Source organism: Diceros bicornis, chromosome 22, assembly GCF_020826845.1.
Source record: "Diceros bicornis minor isolate mBicDic1 chromosome 22, mDicBic1.mat.cur, whole genome shotgun sequence".
Classification (NCBI taxonomy): domain Eukaryota; kingdom Metazoa; phylum Chordata; class Mammalia; order Perissodactyla; family Rhinocerotidae; genus Diceros; species Diceros bicornis.
Genome location: NC_080761.1, coordinates 17,147,854 through 17,169,934, shown reverse-complemented (window position 1 = coordinate 17,169,934; position 22,081 = coordinate 17,147,854). Strand labels below are relative to the sequence as shown.

At 44.4% G+C, this 22,081-nt stretch overlaps 1 protein-coding gene and 1 pseudogene across 12 annotated transcripts in view; one reads left to right on the top strand and one right to left on the bottom strand.

The window, feature by feature from the left end:
* Positions 1-22,081, bottom strand: part of PRUNE2 (prune homolog 2 with BCH domain) — a 350,844-nt gene that overhangs the window by 245,003 nt on the left and 83,760 nt on the right. Inside the window, exon 1 of one of the 12 annotated variants that reach the window (XM_058565605.1) lies at positions 16,065-16,238. The exons of 10 other annotated variants lie outside the window; for them this stretch is intronic. In XM_058565605.1, the coding sequence (XP_058421588.1) occupies positions 16,065-16,100 (36 nt within the window). In that variant the 5' untranslated portion in view covers positions 16,101-16,238. Of the gene's footprint in view, positions 1-16,064; positions 16,239-22,081 lie in introns of those variants that run through there. One more of the 12 variants, XM_058565614.1, reaches the window with a different exon arrangement.
* On the top strand, positions 9,058-9,848 carry LOC131420275 (small ribosomal subunit protein eS4-like; annotated as a pseudogene).

The following is a 22,081-nucleotide window of genomic DNA, read 5'->3' as shown; positions in this document are numbered from 1 at the left end:
TATGATGTGCAGAGTCTGCCGTATGAGTAACTAGAACCGTTGGCCATCTCTGCGGTGTGACTACAGAGAGATTCTTTTTTCCTCCCATACCAATTCTTATCCCACCTGAAATATAAGTACTACAGATTTCTTCTTTTGCATTAGATTTTTAACACCCTAGAAGACAGCGGCACCGTGTCATCAGGCACGTCCACACAGCGTGACTGGATTGTGTGGCTGCCAGAAGGAAAGTGCGGTGAGGTCACACCTCCTCCCGGGAAACATTCCACTTCAGCTGAGGGCAGCCTCCTCCAGATTCTAACGCACCCTTTAAAGGAGCCATGAACGTGCCCCCTGCCTCCCAATGAGTCAATGCTCTGGACCTTCACTACTCGAATGGTGGTCCAGGGGCTGGCAGCACCAGCAGCCCCAGGAGAAGCACAGAATCCCAAGTCCCATCTCAAACTGTACTGAATCGGAATTTGCATTTTAACAGGATCCCCAGATGACTCCTATGTGTGTGACAGTTTAATAAGCGCTGCTGTATCGACCACTCTTCCTGAAGTGAATGTGTTATGCCCCTGAGGAGTATTGAAACGGAAATATAAGTTAAGACCCTCAGGTATAGCATACTAGAAATTTACCTCTAACATTCATTAGTTGTGTGCCCTTGAGCAAGTCACTTGACCTCTCTGAGCCTCAGTTTCCCCCTCTAAACGCTGGGCATGATGACTATCTCAGAGGATTGCAGTGAAGGCCAAATGAAATAGCATACATAAGCTCTAGAGTAAATACCCATAGGTGTTGACTCCTTTGCTTGCTGGCCCAGAGCAGGTTTTGCTGAGGGGTGAGTGCCAGGGGTAAGAAGCAGATTTTCAGGAAATCGGGGGAGAGACAAGGCCCAGCAAGGAATATTGCTCATGGCAAGACACTAGCTTAACTTGAATGTTCCCTTCTGGCCCTCCATGTTTTCTGCTCTAGGTCTGTAAAGCAGCAGAACTATATTCAGAAAGGATGTGGAGAGCTAGGAATTGTGGCACAGGAGGATTTACTTCCAGAACCTTCTGCCCCACAGCATGCTAATTATTTAGCAGATATGCATGATTTAACAACTACACAGCGAAGTCTCTCAGAGTCAGTGATTTCCTCTCCTACCCCAACACTTACAAGAAAATATCACCCCAAGTATATTTCCCTTGGCATATACTAAAGCTTCCCAACATGACCCCTGTAAAGGAATTACCGTATTGTATACAAATCATCCTGTTAGACAATGGACTCCTCTTAAAAAAAAAATCTTATTAGGTTTTTAGGACAACTCGCGTCCTATAAACCTGAAATTTTCATTAATTACAGAATTTCAAGCCCAGACTAGCCTTGAGCTCCCTCTCTCTAAATTTCCTTTCCATTATGTTCGGACGTGTCATGTTTTTCACCAGTGTGAATCAATCGAATTCTTAAGGAAGATTAGAAAATACAGGCAACCCAGGACCTCTATCCACAGGCCATGTGTCTAATGCATCTTCATCTTTGTGCATATTGAATTTAGCAACCATGTGGGCTCTGTCATGCCATGGCTATAAGAAATGCTGGTCCAGAGACGTATTTGTTTGTCAGTGCGGGTCTTTTTGAAAGAGAAGAATTCAGCTTAAACTAATTCAACTGCATTAAACTAAAATTATTCCCTATTGATCAATGAGGGAGGCATTTAGGTTTTTGGCCAGTTAATGAATTTGATCCAAATGGAAAAAGAGTGGAGATGGGATGGGTGGAGAGAGAGGGGGAATTTGACAGAGTTACATCTCCTCTGTAGCAAGGAAAGAGCTCCCGTCACAGGCAATTAAACCTCCTTCCCCCCATTACATAGAACTCTCAGCTGAAGTCGACATAAGCCACATCCAGTCACCTGTTACCCCATTACAGGTGTGTGGGATGATGCCCACAGGCCCTCCAGAGACCTGCCCCTCAGGCGCCTCCTTCCCATCACAGGTGATCCTTGGTGTCCCGAGCCTACGGCGCTCAGCATGTTTCCATCAATGACGTATCCATTAATCTGCACTTGCAAACTGTTCATTAGAGTCCATCACCCGCCACTCCAGAGCTCAACAGGCTTGCTTCCCTGCGTGTTTCCTGCAACGCGGCTTCAGCACGAAATGCGTGTCATCTTTGGATAGCCTCCTCTTGGAAAAGAGCCCTGTATTTTTATTTGGCCATTTTCTTTTATGGAGATGAACCCAAACCACCAAACTCGCAATGAAACCTTCAAACTTCCTTTTGAAAGTATGGACAAATTTTTTGCTCCTACAGATACTATTGGAAGCAAAGGCTTGGGCATCAGGAGACACAGATTCTATGCCTAGCTCTGCCAGTTACCGGCTGTGTGTTCTTGGGCAAGGCTGGATTGCCCATCTCTGGCCTTGTTCTTCTCATCTGTGATGTAAATATACTAACATGTGTCCTATCCAAGGTTGATCAAATGAGGTCGCATAGGTGGAAGCAGTTATGAAACGCAATACTATGTCTTGAATTACACGCCAAGTATAACAGCGACTAGCTTGACGGCTCCATGAGGCTTGATACTTTTGAAATAATTGAGAGGAGAAGTGAAAAGAAGAGGAAGTGGCCTCCTTACTCAGATTCTACCTCATGGTCTCAAACAGCAGCTGTAGCTGGCGTGGCATAGATTATATTATGATCGTCTTAACTTAGCAGCAAAGCAGCTTCATATTATTTGCTCAGATCCATATTTTTAAAATTAGCATAGTATCCTCCCCGCTACACTGTACAGCCTCTCGAATCTGTCAGGAGCATGGACCTAGGTGTCAAGAGACCTGAAATTTATGCTTGGCTCTATCGCAAATGTTCTATGGGACAAGCTAACCTTTCTGAACCTCTCCGAGTCTTAAAATTTGGTGGATTTCATCCAGAAATCAATTTGGAAAGATTTATAAGAATATTTATATCTTTTGCTCCAATAATTACATATTTGAAAAGTTATTTTAAGGACATAATTCTAAACAAGAAAAAATGTTTTAGGTACAAAGATGTTTGTTATAGTGTAATCAACAATAGCAAAAAGGGAGGGGTAATCAAAATGTTTAACAATAGTATATCTTTTTTATTAAACCATATGCTATTTTTTTTTTTTTTTGGTGAGGAAGATCAGCCCTGAGCTAACATCCATGCCAATCCTCCTCTGTTTTTTTGCTGAGGAAGACTGGCCCTGGGCTAACATTCGTGCCCATCTTCCTCCACTTTTTATATGGGACGCCACCACAGCATGGCCTGACAAGCGGTGTGTCGGTGCGCACCTGGGATCCGAACCCGGGCCGCCAGCAGCGGAGCGAGAGCACTTAACCACTATGCCACGGGGCCAGCCCCTATGCTATTTTTTAAGATATTGATTTGAATACTATGCAATAACATAGGGAAATATTTAATAAATAATGTTAAGTAAAATAAAAATCAGGTACCAAAATGTATAAATATCCTATTTTAATCCTATGCACAGGAAACAGTGCATAAGAAAACCACTTGCCAAAATACTGCCAACAGTCATGCTTCAATGAAAGTGGGTAACTTTTAGTTTTAGTTTTTACTTTTTTCTAATGTACACAGTTCACTTTTCAGCTTTCCTCTATTTCCCAAATTCTCTAATATTTATTATTTTATATATAAATGAAGGCTGAAATATAATACCAAGAGGTTGAAATAGACAAAGTCTAAAGTCATCTGTTTCAATGTTAAAGATCTATGCTTCTATAATAGTTTCAGATGTAAATAGTTTCACAGCAAGAAATTACTAACAAAAGACTATGGCTATAGAACGCTGTGTTTAAACACAGAGAATCCTGATGCCCATTTCTACACTACTCCCTGAAGTGACGACGGGTCAGGGCGTGTCCAGCGGGACACGGCCATCAGGGTGGCTGAATATAAACCTTGCTGAGAGCAATAGTCCAACAAAGGGCCCATAGCAATAAGCCTGGATCAACGTCTGTGAATCATCAAAGCAGCCTACAGAAATGCTAGTGTATTGAAGACACCCTTTGAGTATGAATTGGTTTTTACAGAAATGTCATGCTTGGTCAGAAGCCTATTTCAGCATGAAATAATTCCATAGTCGTGAGAAATACTTTTTTCCTCCATAAGGCTCAGAGTGACCTAACGCTTTGGAGGGCTAATGAATTTTTCAAAATGTTTTAAAAGCAAATTGTGGGATGGCATTTTATCTGCTTCTACCACAGTGAGTTTATGTCTTGATTTTTCAAGAGGCTGGAGCCAAGGGTGAAGGCACTTCAGACCACAGTCCGAGGTACCAGCCAAGTGGCGAGGACGCGCTCAGTTACGGACCTACTGAAATTGCTCTGCTTCGTGCACGGCTTTGTGTCAGGGTCTGACAAAGCAAATTCACAACAAAATAAGAGAAGAAATATTCAGCTAGAGAATAAGAGAATCTCCCTCTTATTTATCTTTTTCTATGACCTGCATACATTTCCTAAGACCATAATTTCAATTTGCCTACAATCTAAAAAGAAAAGAAAAAAAAAAACCAGAAAAATTCCCCAATGACCTTGGTAAACACTCAAAAGGTGAAACAAAACCTGAATCAAAGTTCAGGCTTGTGTTAGTCCACACGGATCAGTTGCAGTACTGCTCACCTTTCCCTGAAGGAATCCAGCCCTCCAAAAGGCAGCGGCTCTGGGAGTCTGTTTATTTTGTAGCCGCCAAAGGGTGAGAGAATCCCACCCACTACTTCAGCCAGGAGATGCCACATGCAAACCAACCAGGCTGCTGAAGGCCAGAGGGCAGGGGGAAGACGGAAGTGTTCAAGAAGCGAGAATGGGGGGCAGAGAGCGACTTGCCCCCTTGCCTCCCTGGAGAGGGGCCCAGGGACACTGCCTTCCCAGGGAAGCAGCCAGGCACAAGTGTCCTCTGAGACATACCCGTGGCTGGGGAGCAGCTGATCTGTCCACCTGCTGTGACACTTCTGTCTTCCCAGAGCCAGGTGCTGGTCTGGCCGGCACCACGGAGCACTTGCCAGAGAAAATGTGTATGAAGAGCACAAGGGCGAGCAAACGCTTCTGCATGCAAGACGAACTTCTGCCTCAGCTTCCTTCTTTTCCATTTTGGAGAGCAAGAGACAAGCATGCACATTTCTCTTTTGCACCCTTCAATTAATTGATGGATAATTCTTCACAGCAAAATAAAAATGGACCTTATAGAATTGATGAGTCTCTTTAAAAACAAAAGCCATTTACTCTAGAAGTCTTGTTTTTCTCATCTGAGGAAAATAGTTCTGATGAGTGGGAACTCTTCCATAAAAACCTTTCAAATCACTGAAAGTCCGTCAGCAAGCCGCCCCTCCCTCTCTGGCTGTCCTTAGGGATCTTAATTTACAGGCCCATGGACATTGCTGCAACTCTTCTGTGGAGTCCAGAACCAGATTTAGTTCTCGACTCAGGACGGGAGTGGGGAGCAGGGATTCTCACATCTTGTACACGCCACAGGCCTATTTATGCCTCCCCACATCAGGCTCACATTTTTAGCACCATCACTCTCCATCCTGACTCATGATCACTTGTTATAAACCATGACATTTCACATATCTGGCTCCACTCAAGAACAAGGTCTCCTAGACAAGGGACTTTTCCACACAACCAAAGCTTACCCTCCATGTGACAATTTCTGTTTTATTTTTTTCCATTTTAATTATCTGAGTTGGAAATTTTTCTGAAATTGCTTACGTACCCCACCTTTCTCTCAAATAGGACTCTGAGCTTAAATGATCTTTCTTCCTTGATTATTCAGGGTTATTACTGCGAACATCACTGATGTTATGGCCTCCAGAGGCTGTGCAGATATTTAGGACCATTCCCCCTACACCAGAGGGAATGGCACTTCCTGAGAACCTGGGTCTGCTTCTTCTAGGCTCTGTTTGGTTTGGATTTTGTTTGTGCAATTCCCCATTGTAAGTTATCAGCAATTATAGCCTCTGGTGACCACCTCTCCTTCCATCACCTCCGTCTGAGAAAACCAAGCTTGTGAGTATTCTGTCAAAGCACAAATTAAGTAATGACGATGATGATGGTAGCCAACATTCATGTGTCTTTGCTGTGTTCCCAGCATTCTCTGAATGATTTACAGGTGTCATCTCACAAACGGGCTCAGAGGTAGAGTTTGGGGGATTTTCCCGAGACAAAAGAACTAATTATACAGATACGTTTTCAATATTCAATTTTAGCCGCCAGAAGGAAAGCTGCCTTTGCATCATTCCCGGTTTTCAGGAGACTCTGGGTTGGCTGATGTTGCCAGATAAGTGAAGTCCAGACACCTGAACTGCCGTGCTTGCAACTCATTCCATCCTGAACCTTCTTCTGTGCCTGACCCCTTTTCAAACTTGCTTCCCCCATGAATCATTGTATTCTTCTCTTTTCTCCTACTTCCCTTCCAATTCTATCTCCACCTTCCTTCTTGCTTTTCTCCCTCTTTTCCTTCACTCCCGTAAGCGTCTTGAGTATAACCAGAAGTTTTCTGGGGCGATGCTAGGCTGGCAGACCCCACGGCAAAAAGCAGGCTCCGCACGACTACAGCTGAGTCCTAATCCCAGCTCTTCTTCTTGTGACTGTGTCCCCCGGAGGGGGCTCGCCCCCCCCTTACCAGCAAAGTAATCCTTAACCTCTCCAACAAGAGAGTGGCAACAATGAAGAAATCTGCAAAGCCAACTTCAAACTTTTTAAAAAAACATTAAAAATTCACTCAATACCCACAATATTTCCAACCACTCTGAGGGCTCGTCACACACCCTATCTTCCAAATAGTTTATCCATCTTTAGTATTCTTTCACATGGGCATACAGTGAGAAAAGTCTCTCAATTTATTCAACCAAATCATAGACAGTCCAGCATCGTATTTTTCTCCTACCAGGTTCTCAGTAATATTGGTTGATTACTCAGTTATCTGAAGGTTTTTCATATAAAACAGTCAATAGAGAGAAATGAACCTCTCTTTCATCAAAGTGAACTTACCATCCAACCTTGCTATAGACCTGTCAAGTTGTTCATTTTTTACTTAAAGAGAGTTAAAAATTCCAGGAGACCTGGTGGAAAGAGGCACTTATGGATGAGGGAGAGAGTCCTGGAATTGGAGTCAGGTGACCTGGGAGGTAAGTCTGGCTCTACTCTTTATTGGCTGTGGAAACTTGGGCAAACCTCTTGCCTCACTAGGCCTCAGTTTCCTCAACTGCACAAGGAGAATAATAGCTACCTCACAAGACCACTGTGGCCATTAAGTGAAAAAATGTATCTCTTAGAGCTAAGACAGACATTTAACAAATTTTAGTTGAACTAAAGGGAGCTAAAAATTGTCCCTTTTTCAACGAACTGTAAATAGAGCTTCCTGGCTCTCTCGTCCACCAGTGGCCCTTTTCATGTTTTTATTACTGTGGATGGAGAATATAGTCTCATCTTAACATATGCACACCTGCCACAGCCCTAATATATTATTGTTCTTAGTTTACAGATGAGGAAACTGAGACTCAGCTAAGGCTGTCTGACCAGTAAGTAAAAATGGCAAAGTCAGGCTTTGAAATCAGGTGTCTGGCTCCAGAGTCCACATTCTTAGCCACCATGCATACCGCATTTGAGGGAAAGATCTCTAAGGTTCCAACAAATCCAAAAATGCTCTATGAAATTCTTGCTAATTCTTCCTACTTAGGGCTGGCAGCTTCTACTAGGGGCTATCTCATAGCTTCCAGGTTGTGGGCTCAGGTATAGGAATGAGTGGTTATTGCTGCTCCCAGGGAAGTCACCAATCATCAAGGATGTGAGTCCAGTACAGTTTTGATTGTGTTGATGTCTATTTTAAGCTACTTGTTTTGAAGCCCCTACATGGTAGTCTCAATTACTAAAAAAGCTAATTCCCCTGTGTGAGTAGATGAACCCTGAACTAGACCAGACTTGCTGCCAAAATATACTCAAGATCATATACATTATTATAAAATGTATTTATTTATTATTACCAGTGTCCAAAAAGGATAAGCTACTTATAATAAGAGATACATACACTTTAAAGCAAAAGAACATTAAAACAAGTATAACAAGATAGAAACTAAGCAATAAAAGTAAGAAAAACTTATTTCAGAAATACTAGGCTAAGGAAGTTAAGCACCAACATAGCTTAGAGCTTCCTGGCAGCCAAAGCAAGGAATAGCAAATGCATGGAGCCAAAGATATGCAATTTTTTTTAGATGTCATCATTTCAAAAAGGCTCTTGCATTACAGGCTAATAAGAGCACCTGTAAAAGTCTGACCACATCTCAAAGAGTTAGATGAAGTGGAGGACCACGATCTGCTCTACCACGAACAGTCCCACTGGTTGGACGAGCTGTCTGACTCAGGACGATGCACAGGTTTATTCCATGCATGAGGTCTGCAGTGCCAGGGTTGGACAGAAATATGAATGAGGTAAGTCTGGAATGCCTTCACCTTTCCTCTCAAGGACTCTGAAAAGCTTCCCTGCCAATCTCTCTCATGACATTAGTACTGGTTCAGAGGCAGCAGAACAGGCTGGGCAGACTTGGTACAATGGCTGGGATTGGGGGAGCCCAAGTTTTCATCTCTGAACAACACAACAGAGGATCTAAGGCTCTGATAGGTCCACTCTGTTTGCTCATCTGCCCAATGAGGTCTTGCAGAGTGCCCCATTCCTCTCCCCTGCCTCTCACCAATCCGTTCATGCTTTAATTCAACCAATATCTACAGATTCCAATGAGTCAGGCATAAAAACTAGCCCCGTTATTTTGTAGTAACACTTTATATGATGTACATACCATGTGCAAAGCACTGTATGGCGCTCCTTGACCTTAATGTTTCTCACTTCCTTCTAGAAAACCAACCTGGATTCCTGCAGACTGTCGCCAGCCCTTCCTCAGATTCAGATTTCTAGGAGTCTGCACCTGACCATCCACTTATTCATTTTTACTGAGCCACTACAATGTGTCAAGCTTTGTGCAAGACTCTTGCCTTACAGCTTCATTCATTCTAAAATCACTTTGCTCTTTTTGTGCTTAGCACAGTCATGGATCATGGTCCCAAGAAGCAACTGAAGCACACAGCAGTTCCAAAGCATTGGATGCTGGATAAACTGATCCATGTGTTTGCTTCTTGTCCATCAACTGGTCCTTAAGAGCTGAGAGAATGTCTCTCCCTCATCTTTTTTTAAAGAACCGACTTAGGCATGCCCTGGCAGGAAAGAAGTAAAGAAGATCTGCATGCAGTGGTTCATTAAAATTGATGGCAAGGTCCAAATTGATATAGCCTACCCTGCTGGTTTTATGGACGTCATCAGCATTGACAAGACCAGGGAGAACTTCCGTCTGATCCATGACACCAAGTGTTGCTTTGGTGTTCATTGTATTACACCCGAGGAGGCCAAGTACAAGTTGTGCAAAGTGAGAAAGATCTTTGTGGGCTCAAAAGGAATTCCTCATCTGATGACCCAGGGTGCTCGCACATTCCACTACCCTAATCCCCTCATCAAAGTGAACAACGCCATTCAGATTGACTTGGAGACTGGCAAGATTACCAGTTTCACCAAGTCTGATACTGGTAACCTGTGTATGGTGACCAGAGGTGCTAATCTGGGAAGAATTGGTGTGATCACCAACAGAGAGAGACATCTTGGTTCTTTTGATGTGGTTCATGTGAAAGATGCCAACAGCACAGCTTTGCCACTCAGCTCTCCAACATTTTGATTATTGCAAAAACAACAAACCATGGATTTCTCTCCCCTGAGGAAAATGTTATCACCTCACCACTACTGAAGAGAGACACAAGAGCCTGGCAGCCAAACAGAGCAGTGGGCAATGATCTCTAAGTGACAAGTTGGAAGGGTCTTTGTACTTAATTAAAGATAATATGGCATGATTAATTGCAAAAAGAAAACACAACACTAAACCTACGTACTGAACATAAGGCACTGCACCAGGCCCTGGAGATACAATGGTGAGCAAAATCCTACAGAGACCCTGGTCTCTACTCCTATTAATCAAACACACACACCCAGTGGAGATATAATGACAAGCTGAGATAAATGATCTAAAAAATTACAAAAAAACCTGACTTAGACTCACGAAGTGGGGGATGTAGGGAGGAGCAGAGTTTTCCAGCAAAGGATTCCCTTCTTCACTTAATCTGAATAAGAAGTAGGAGTTACTTAAGCCAAGAGGAGCAGGAGGAGAAGTCAGAAGAAGCTGAACAGCAGACTGGGCCAGATCCCAGGGTCATGCTAAGACTGTTGTCTGTTCTCCTAAGAATAACAGAAAGTGATTATGAGGTTCTGAGGGAGGGGTGGGAGAGTTGTGAAAGATGCTTTACAATGATCTCCCTGGCAGCAGTGGGAAAGTTTGCAGGAGACCAGTTAGCCCACCATTGCAGTCATCCGGATGATTTAGTGACGCCTGGGATATGGCGGGTGGGGAAAGGATGGAGGAGAAAGCTCCCAGTTGGAGAAACTGGATGAATAATAATATCATTCACTGAGATAAGGAACTGCAAAAAAGGACCAGCTTGGGGGCAAATGGAGAAGCAGCCATTGCTCCAGGTTCTGTGCTAAGGGCGATAGGTACATGAGTTTGGCTTTACAACAAACCTGCAAAGTAGGCATCATTATCCCATTTTTCAGATTAAAAACACAAGACTGTGTTATCAGCTTAGTTTTTCTAACCCAGACTTTGGGGGTCTGATTTTTCAGAGCAATGTAGTGCCCAATTAGCCTCCCAAGAACTCTTAAGAAGAAAGATTACCTTTCCCTGGAAACCAAAGCCCAAAGCCAGAGGGCTCAGGTAGAAATGGATCTGGGACATGGCCAGAGATTTTGAGTAGGCTACTCTGGGACATGCGATTGTGCAGGCTGCGTACTGCACGAACCCAGAGGGTGCCAGTCATCTCAAAGTCCATGTGAATGCTGCCTCCTGAACACGGCAGGTCTGCCCCTCCTGGGTTTCTTTTCAAAGAAGACTCCAAATTCCATGACTCTCCCCAAAACCCCAGGGTTCAAGAACAATCAATAACCCAGACAACACCAGGCATTTTATCCCTCTGGTCCCCAGAGGTTCTTTCCTCATTTGCAGCCTTTATCCAGACTCAGGTATCCCTCCATCACCCTTTTCTTTCCTCAACTAGTTCTCCAGGGAGGGAGAGATGTAAGGGAAGAGCGATGCCTCCATCACCAAGTCACCAGTGCTTACAAGAGCTCCCCAGACTGGTGCACCAAACCCCAAACAATGTTAATATCTGCCTAAATAAAGGCTACATAAAACAAACAGGTTATACCAAAGCTGTCATGTTTTTGCCTAGTTAACATAAAATATTCCCCAAATCACTGATTAAAGGGTGTCCTCAACCACCTGATCATATGTCCTCCAAGACCCAAGGTGCTGTCTGAATGACAGTGACCAAGTCTTTACCTTTGAAGCAGACCAATCCACTCTGAGATTTATGCTGAAAAGTTTGGCTCTTCTCCAAAGGCCCTGGGGCTGGGACAGTCCACAGCTCTCGGTCTGAAAGCTCGGGCAGCAAGAAATGGAGCTGACTCCAGGACTAAAGCAACCATCCCATCAGCCCCTAAGGAGGTGACACCACATTCACAGACGTACTTTGGATTCCTGAGTTTCCTGCTCCTGAATGTTCTGGCAAGAGGCACAGTCTCAAGTGCATTTGCCCTCCCTTAGGATGGGCAGGGAGCTGATCCCGTGGTCTGTGATCAGAATGAGCTCAGCTCCCCAAAGGAAACTGCTTGGCCAGCGTCTCCATCGTTACTAGTCCTTACCACAGTGGCCCTCTAAAAGGTATGGAGCATTCACTTTAAAGATGCTTTTTATTGACAAGCAAGACCTTCTTCCTGTAAAGGAAATCAGAAAGAATATACTCCTCCAATTTCCAATCAAGACGATTATTCTACAGACATGCTGCAGGGTTTTTCTTTCTTTTTTTAAACCCCATCTCCTCTATCAACTCTAATGTGCTTGTTCATTTAGAGTTGTGAATGTGCTTTCTTGTCCCCATGCCACATACCACAGAGTATGAGCCGACGTTTAGGTCACCAGAACTTTTCTTCTATAGAAGTCCATGTATTGACCCAAACCCGCCACAGAAATGAGCTCTTCGTCTGCAGCTGTCACTGCTGAAGTGGCAGATGCATTCTCCAGACTGCAGTGGTGGCCCTCTCCCCACCCACTCTTTGAAAACAGCATTCCTGGTACGGTGATGTGCCCCATGTATCCTTCCAGTGGCAGCTGACACTCCCCCACGCACACACCCAAGGCTGGCTCATGACCTACATCTTAGGGCATGTGAGCTGCAATGACCCCCACCCATGAGCAGCTGCTTGAATTGCATCAGCTGGTGGGGTCTGGGCAGTGGGTGAGGTTCAGCAGCCAGTCGACCCAGTGTGGGGACCATGGCTTCCTGCCAGCCAGAGCCCCAGGGCTCTGACTCCTCATTTACTTCATTTTTTTCCCCAAAGTTCATGGGATCTTGGATCATTTACTGCCATCATGAGGCTGTCTTGGCCTGAATACTTTTCTGAGCTCACCACTACGAAATTGGAGGACATTTCCCAAATCATAGCCTAGGGCAGGGGCCCTCATTCCCTCCCCTCCTTCAATTTCTCTTACGATAAAAATGGTACAACTGAGAATGACTAAGACACCACCGTAGAAATGGCATAACTAAAAATGGAAAGCATGGCTAAAATTTAAAGACTGACTTGGAACTACAGGATTTGATCTCTGTCCCTATTCCAGGTCTGAACGAGTGATGGAAGAAAAGCCAGGTGGGCACTGGCAGGAGAAAAAGAAAATGTGTTTTCACTCTCATTTCTAGATCTAGCAGTGAAGGTCCAGATCCGAAGCATCGCTGGGTTCTCACATCAGGGGAGTGAACCCAGGTAAGAAGCATCAGCCTTAGATGACCGTCTCTGCTGTCGGGAGTCTAGCTCTCATACTGCTTACGCTACCGTCTTGATTGTTTTAACAACAATCGTGTCGGTTCCCTATTTGTCAGTCTGTATTTGTCAAGAAGGTACCACTTCTGGCGACTGTGTTTGGCCGGAGTGACCACTCCCCTTGCTGCCCTCCACCTTCAGCTGAGGTTTTTCACAAAGAAGCTCCGGGCACCAAGCCCACCTTAACCAGGCAGGAGGCAGGTGCTCTAGAGAAGCATTTGAGCGCCAGGGGGGACAATCCCTCTGAGGCCACAATTGGGGTTTACATTTGCCATTTCTAATAAATACTGAGTGTTCTCAGGAAGGAAGGGTGGGTATTGGAAGGAGAGATTTAGGAAAAAGGAGGAATAGGATTATGTCAGTGAATCTGTCTCAGTTCAAGGACCAGACTGGGATGAAAATAGAACTGAGAGAGTGCTCTCCCAATTTCAACAGAATTAAGCTCCAAACTACTTGATAAAAATTCAAAAATATCCCTTCCCCTTCCAAGATGTCTGCTCAACCCAAAGGCCTGGCCTAGAATAGAGAGCTTCTTCTCTCCTCACAATGACGGATGAATGATAAATGCTCCTAATGGGGGTGGGAAGTGGGGGCACAGAAACAATTTCTCCAAAGTTTTGATTACTGGAGATTTTATCTATGGCTAATAGCAATTCCATTTTGCAATTTAAAATTCCTTTGGTCTATTGGAATTAGCTAGCTCCAGTGATGACAAGGTTATGTTAAGACTTTGGAAGCAACATTGACTATTTCAAAGCATTAAAATATGTGTATCACGCCTGCAGAATATTGAAGCGAGAAGTCAATTGGCAAAAACCTGCCAATTAGACCTTTTTAGGTATCAGATAGCTAAGTCTATATTAATGTCTGATGGAAAACAGCTTAAACATAACACCTAAATTCTATCTAATTCTGGTCTAATAAGCCTTAAGTGAAAACCAGCGTGATAATTTTCTTCTCCTTAAAATGTTTTCCAAAAGATTAGCCTAATTTTTAAAAATCCTACTATTTTATTATGAATAAACTTCTCACAAATGAATGCCATAATTATTGACTTAATTTTTTCTCCCACAAAAAGGGTTATCTAGCCTCTAAAGCAGAAGGTTATCTATTACTATAGTTTAATGTTGCATATTAAGTAAAATTTTTATTTACCTAGAAAATGTAATTTGTCAGGGGAAATGTGACACTAAAAGTGACCAAAACACCTTCGCTGTGGCTGAATATGAAAGGCTAATTGTGATCAATAACAAGAAATCTATTCCAAGAAAAAAATAAAATTAGCCATAATTATTCTTCTGGCCAAAGCAGGAAACTGGGAACAGCATTTCAAACAACGTTTTCTTTTTCCTGTCTTTTTTTTTAATGACGTAGAGCAATTGCTCCTCTAATGAAGGGACTCAGTAAATAAACTTACATATTACTTTCACCTGATTTCTCTGAAATAGGGACTTTTCCCCTCCCAACAATTGTTCTTCAGAAATGAGCCAAACCTCTTGCTCACATCAGACCTCACAATCTAAATATTTATTGTTAAAATAAATGGTACGGGAGTGGAGCACAGGTGCAGTCTAAAATTGCATTTATCGTTGATTGCCATTCATTTTCATCTACACGGCACACAAAAAAATAATAATAAGTTGCCAAAATTGACTTTCTCTTTTGACCATCTCTCATTCATTGTTAGGTAAAGAGCAAACAGCACACTTATACTATCAGATATGCAAGTGGGTTTCTGCAATCTGTATTTTCCTTCGTGCTAGAGAAAACTATAAGGGAGCCAACAATAAACACAAAAATGATCACAAACTTTCTCAATTCTGAAATCCTCACAAACATGCAACTCTCTGGGAGGCATGCGGTAGAAAACAAAGTATTTATATTAGCATTAATCAACTTTAATGGTCTTTTTAAAGATACAGTTAAATCTTCTGTAAGAATCACACTTCCTCTGCACTCTCCTTGCTGTGTGAGGGCAAATAAGTTACAGTGACAACCCTGCAAACATCCTGCCTTGTGAGTAAGACGTCACCTTAATGCAGACTTTATATTTTGGCCTCTATGAAGGTTTAAAGGTTGAAGGCATCATAAATTATGCATTTTCTCCTATGCCAGGCCCATAAAAGGTGCTTTCACTGTTCATTAAAGATATTGCTTCTAAACGGGCAGAGGCTTTTTTTTTTAAGTGCAGAAACAAACATTTCCATTATGTTTATTACTGCTTTGCTGGAGAGCCAAAACAATTTGGAATTAGGAAACTGCTAGAATCTGTTGTTCCAGAATGTGTAGCAGCTGTCAACAGATAGTGAAATTATCGCTCACTCCTTGGACAGCGGTTTGGGTAAACACAGCAGACCTACACGCCGGTCTCCTCCCAGAAGAACAATAGTTTGGCAAACCCCACATCACCAGCAACAGTTGGAGCTTTCGCCTTCTGCCTCTGCCCCAAGTTACTGATCTGAGCCGGGACCAGAGAGACACAATTTGCGCTAGAATATCCCTAACTCCTGCACTGGAGCAAGCTCTGGGGGAGGGATGCTTGGGTCAACTGCGCATTCGCAGGCCTCCTTCCTAGTCGGCACCCTGATTTTCTCACTTAACGTTTTGCCACCTCCTCCAGCTAAAGTACAGCTCTAAGGGATTAGTCTTCTTCTTTTACACTCACGCGTACTGCATCTGCAGAGGGCTGGGCTCTTTTTCTCAAGGAGCACCACACCCATGCATCCTCCAGCCTTCATGAGAAAATTGCAAATTTGACTCGATCTGCCTCTCTCCAACCTCAGGCCAAAGGGACCAAAGCTGGACACACAGCACTTAACTTCAGCCAGGCCACGAACATCTCCAGCTCGGCACTTGTCTGGCTGTGGGGGAAGATTATGGAGACAGATTGCCCGCTGTAAGCACCAGAGTTCCAGAGGTTCTTTCCAGGGGACAGCCCGCACACCCTGACAACTAAGTGGCAAAGTTGTTTCTTCCTCCTTTGCTGCAATGCCCTTTCCTCTCCATCAGCGCGCACACACACACACACACACACACACACACACACACACGCACTCACCAGCTTTACTCCCTCAACTTACCAGTTTAGACTTGGCGCGTTGCAAAAATTCTTCCATATCGTTGCGAGAGCTTTGGACCAGGGGTACGGGGAGGGCGCGGAGAAAGATCTCCGCCGGGCGAGAGGAGCGAGGTCTCGGGAAAGTGGCCCGCCAGGGCGCCGCGGCTGCTGCTCCCTCCTACCGCTCGGAGGCGGCTGAGGCTGTGGCTGCGCCCTCAGCTGTCGCGTCCCAGGGCTCTCCGCCCCACCCCCGCGCCCCGCCGCCCGTTCGAGGCGCCCGACTCTGCCCTAATAAGGAAAGTGGGTGTGACTCCCGGGAGCCCAGGGCGCGCCCCGCACGCTGGCTGGCACGCGCCTGCGGGGCCGGCGCTTGGGGCCGGGGCGCGGGGGCGGGTGTGTTGTGGGATGGCGAGGGGCTCCTCGGCCAATCGCAGGGCCCCGCTGCGGCCTCCTGACGTGGCGCGCCGAAAGATGCTGCAACCATGGACAGCGCCCAGAAGTGCGAGCCAAGTCCAAGGGGCTGCTGCAGAGGGAGGCTCTGCCGCAGGCTCCGACGCTATCAGCCAGAGAAGGTGGGAAGAGGAACAGAGGGGGAAGAGGCCCCCAGAGAGCCCCCCTCCTCAGCCAGCGCCCCCCTGGCTGGCTGGCACGTTACAGAGAGCTCCAGCGGTCAGTTAATGAGCTGGCTCTGTGTGACCTGGCCAGGGGATGCACACAGCTAGATTGGGGGGGGGGGGCTGGGGGGAGGTGAGGTTACTGCTGAGCTAAAAGCAGTACGACCTTGATGGAAAATAATCAGAAGAGCAGGCTGGGAGGCTGTGCTAGGCTGCATCTTTCCTCCTTACCCTCAAAACATACCCACCCAGCAACGGGCATCTGCAGTTCACCCCAACTGGGTGCCCTTATGTTGGCCCTGGGGCTGATGCATAGATACATCCTTCTGCAGTCCCCATTCCCTCTATGATGTGTATGCTCAGGGGAAGCTGGGGCAATAGAACCTTCCTGCTGCATAAGGGTCTGAGTTCCTACAAGATCCTCAGATAATTCTGTGCACATGAAAGTTTAAGAAGTACTGCAATGAACACTTAAATGTATAGCTGTGAACCTTATGTTAAACCCTGGAGTTTTGTTGTGTGTACTCTCTAGCCTTATCAGGTCCCCAGATATACCACCTCAGGCTTTCTCCTACATCTGGGCCTTTGCACATCTGCCTGTAACACCCTTCTTGCCCTCTCCCCAGCCCCCACTTTCTGGCTAACTCATGTTTCAGTTGTCAACTTAGAGAAATGGTCTCAACCCTGACTGCACATTAAAACCGTATTATAATCACCCAGGACTTTAAAAGTGCTTAATCCCAGGCTCTGTCACAGACCAATTGAATTAGTATCTCTGGGGGTGAGACCACAGCATCATTCTGGTGCAAAAGTACTCCAGCTGATTCTAATGTGCAGCTCTGGTTTTCAGTGGTTCTCAAACTTTAGTGTGTATCTGAACCACTTAGTGATCTATTAAAACATAGATTTCAGTGCCTCATCCACAGAATTTCAGGCTTAATAGATCTGGCTTAAGAGGCCTGAGAATTTCCATTTTTTAACAGTCTCCCAGGGTTTGCTGATGGTGCTGATCCATGTACCACACTTTGAGAATGAGTGGCTTAAAAGTTATCTTCCTCCAGGAAGCCTCCCCTGATGCACTCCTCCCTTTCCACTCTCAGACTGAGTCACTTGTCCCTTCCACCTTCTCTGATAGCCCTATATTGTCTACTCTGCTACAAATTGCCTGATTATTGTCTGTGTTCTCTACCAGGCTGTGAGCTCCATGAGAGCAAGGACCTTGCCTGTCTCATTCATTGATGTATCCCCAACACAGTTCGTGTCATATATAGATCCTCAATAAATACATTTTAATGAATAAATGTACATATGGAAGGTTTTTTACTCTCCCTTTCTGTGTGTGTGATTATCCAATTATTTTTATCAGGAGGATCCAATGAAAAGAAATCAGCGGAGTCCACAGATATGATTAAAGGAGAGTGATAGGAATATCAAGCCCCAGTTTACATTCAGGTGATAAGCTGTGTGGAAGCTACAGATTCTATCAGTTTCTTTGCTGACTTCAGTGATTTTAAAAATCCAGGTAAAACAAGTGTTTTGTCAGCCTTTAAATCTGTGACGTTGATCACACTCCAAGTAACATTACTGAGAAAAATTCCCAAGATTTCCTTGCCTCTGATTCCGTTGGGGAATTTAGTGACAATCATATAATACTGTTTCATTCCTCTGACTTTTGATTTTAAACATTCTGGGTAGATATTATACAGCCTTGAGATTTTTAAAAATTTTTTTTCTGATGGGCTCAAATTTCAAGATCTATCTCCTGGAGTTTTTCTCAACCACCAATGTCCCTGCAAAAGTTTATCAAAAGTTACCTCTTCCAGGAAGCCTTCCTGAACTGACCACCTGTATTAGTTTCCTGAGGCTGCTGTGACAAATTACCATAAACAGTGGCTTACAGCACCATGAATTTATTATCTTACAGTTCTGTAGGTCAGAAGTCTGACACAGGTCCTACCAGGCTAAAAATCAAGATGTCAACAGGGCTGCATTCTTTTCTGGAGGCTTTAGGGGAGAATTCTTTTTTTTTTTTTTTTTTTTTTTTGCCTTCTCCAGCTTCTAGAAGCATTCCCACATTCCTTGATTCATGGTGCCTTCCTCCATCTTCAAAGCCAACAACATTGCACCTCTGACTATTCTTCCATAGCCACCTCTCCCTCTGACTCTCTTCTTCTACCTTCCTCTTCCACCTTTAAAGGACCTTTGTGCTTACATTGGACCTTCTTGGATAATCCAGGATAATCCCCCCATCTTAAGGTCAGTTGATTAGCAACCTTAATTCCACTTGCCATGTAACCTAACATAGTCACAGGCTCTGAGGATTAAGATGTGGACATCTTTGGGAAGCCATTATTCTATATACCATACAATCCATACCCCAAGTTATTTGGTGGCTATCAGCTTTTGATCTTCAGTTTCTTATCATTCCACAGCAGCCAGAAAACTAGTGCCTTTAACTCTAGGTTAGAAATCCTCAACCCTGGCTGCACAATGGAATCACCTGGGGGGCTTTGAAAAATATTGGTGCTCCAGCCCCATCTTTAGAAATTCTGAATTCTTGAAAGGGGCTCAGTCATCAATACTTTTTAAAAGCTCATCAGGCAATTTTCCGTGTAGTCAGAGTTGAGAACCACTGCTGATGTTAGACAAATCTGCACTCCCCCAGGTACCCAGGTACAAAATCTGGAGTCCACTTTGACTTATAACTTTGTCCCACCCCTGTGGCCAAATAGTTCCCAAGTCCGATGCCTTCAACCTTTGAAAAGGCCTCCTCCAACTTCCTTCCTTTCTATTCAAGTGTTACTATTGTAATTCAAGTATTAGCATCTGAACCTAAAGTCCCATCCCTGTCTCTCTAGAGAACAATCTCATTGGCTCTATTCTTTTCTTTTCATTCTCATGTTTCTTGACTCCTGGCTTCCTCTCATTTGAGACTCGTATCTGAGCTCTCTTTATTTGGTAACGAATTATCTTGAGTAGATGAGCAGAATGGTTGTTACGGACTGAATGTTTGTGTGTTCCCAAATTTCACGTGTTGACGCTCTAACCCTAAAAGTGATGGTATTAGGAGGTGGGGCCTTTGGGAGGCAATTAGATTTAGTGAGGTCATGAGGGTAGAGCCCCCATGATGGGATTAGTGTCCTTTTAGGAAGAGGAAGAGACACCAGACCTCTCTCTCTCTCCACCATGTGACAACATAGCAAGAAGTGGCTGCCTGCAAGCCAGGAAGAAGGTCCTCACCAGGAATTGAGTTGGAGGGCACCTTGGTCTTGGACTTCCCAGCCTCCAGAACCGTGAGAAATAACTGTCTATGGTTTAAGCTCCTCAGTTTATGGTATTTTGTTAGAGTAGCCCAAGCAGACTAATACGATGGTAGTGCTGGGAAAAGAAAGAGTTTCGGGATCATCTAATCCCATCCCCTTACTTTACCGTGTGGGTGCCAAGGCCCAGAGTAGTTCAGTATCCTGCTTGGACTAACAGCAGGCTTAATAGCAGAGCCAGGACTGGAACTCAGCTCTCCATCATTCATTCTTTCAGCATTTATGGATCATTGACTATGCTCAGGTAGGTGTTATGCCTAACCCTAGATGTATAAGGCAAGATCCCTGCCTTCAAGGAGCTCATGGTCTGGTCACTATAATACAAAGAGATAAATGCAAAGATAGAGAAATGCATCTGGCGTTGTACTAGTTGAGATGCAACATGGTGTCATGACTACAATCTGGATTCTCATCTTTCCTGTCGTAGATTAAACATGGCTGCAAATTCTTTGACACTCCTCTCAATGAGAGGTCAGGTCTATGTTCCCTCTCCTTGAATCTAGGAGAGCTCTGTGACTTCCTAGCAATAAAAGACAGCAGAAGTACCACTGTGACAGTTTCTGGGACCAGCCTTAAGAGATTGGCAGCTTCTACTTCTTGTCTTTTGGAATACATACTCTTGGAAGCTAGCCATCATGCTCTAAGGAAGCCCAAGTAGCCACATGGAGAGGCCCATGTGGAAAAGAATTAAGGACCCTGGCTAATAGCCCAGTTGCCAGCCATGTGCGTGAGCTGTCTCAGAAATAGACTCTCCAGCCCCAGTTAAGCCATCCCACCTGATGTCATGTGGAACAGAGTTAAGCTGTCTCCGCTGAGCCCTGCCTAAATTTCTGACCCACAAAACAGTGAGATATAATAAAACCATTGGTATTATAAGCCATTAAATTTCTAGGTATTTGTTTTGCAAGAACAGATAACCAGAACTCCTGGCCATTTACAGCCTAAGTAACTTTGGGCAGGTTATCCTCTCTAAACTTCAGCATCTTCATCTATAAAATAGGACTAATCCTCTCTTTTAGGATTGTTGTGAAAATTAAATGCAATAATACATGCAAAGTGCCCCATTCCTGGTCCATAGCTGCCATTATTGTCATCACAAAGGGTCTGTCAAGGAGAGGAGAAACTTAATGCAGTAGCTAGAAGTGGAGATAGGGTCTCTATGAAGAGAACCCAGCAAAAGGGGAACGTCTGGGTCAATTGTGGATGGATCTGCAATCACCAACAATGCAAAATTGTTATATTATAGACGTATTATATATTATATATAATAACATGCAATAGATTATGTTATAATTTGTATCTATCCTACACCAACCAACACCTACTAAAGGTTACACTCCTTTGGAAACCTGCGCTTCACACAATGAGACGCTTGTTTCAGAGAAAGACACTCAGATGCTCCAGCTAGTGATGTCTCTCTGCAATAACACATTTGCCCGCAGTACTCACTGATGAAATGTAAGGGCCTTACCCAAGGTTTGTGTGTTTTATACTCCCCCCCCCACACCCCACCCCACATAGCACTTGTCTTTCCTTCACGGGCTCTCACTGGAACGCTGCTGCTCTGCATCCACCTTGAGGGGCTCTTGCAATCAGCACCACAATGAGGGCATCTGGAGCGTACCTTATCAGAGCCAGCTCCCCTGGAGCTCACGCCCACACGATATCAGAAAACCTGGATGGGAGACCTGGCTGTGTGCTTTTGGGCAAGTTCATTGACCTCTCTGATCATCAGTCTCCCCATCTGTGAAATGGGAGAAATAATATCTGCCCTAGTTATTTTACAGGATTGTCATAAAAAATCAAATGCTAACATCCCTACATATACTGGAACATGTTAACAATTAAAGGGAGAACAATGAGGAAACCGTTTTTTTTTTTCGGTAGGAGGGGGTAAAAAAAGTACCTGACAAATGCCATTCTTTTGAAAAGGGAATGCAGCTGGGATGGCAGCTGCTGACTCACCACTTGGGCACATTTCCACGCTGGCTTCCTTACAGACCAACCTCACCTCCAACAGGTGTGCTCTCCTTGGCGCGGGTGTGTTGTTTGCTGCTTTTAAATTATTTCAAGTGACAAAAGATGTTCAAGAAAGTGTGCTTCCC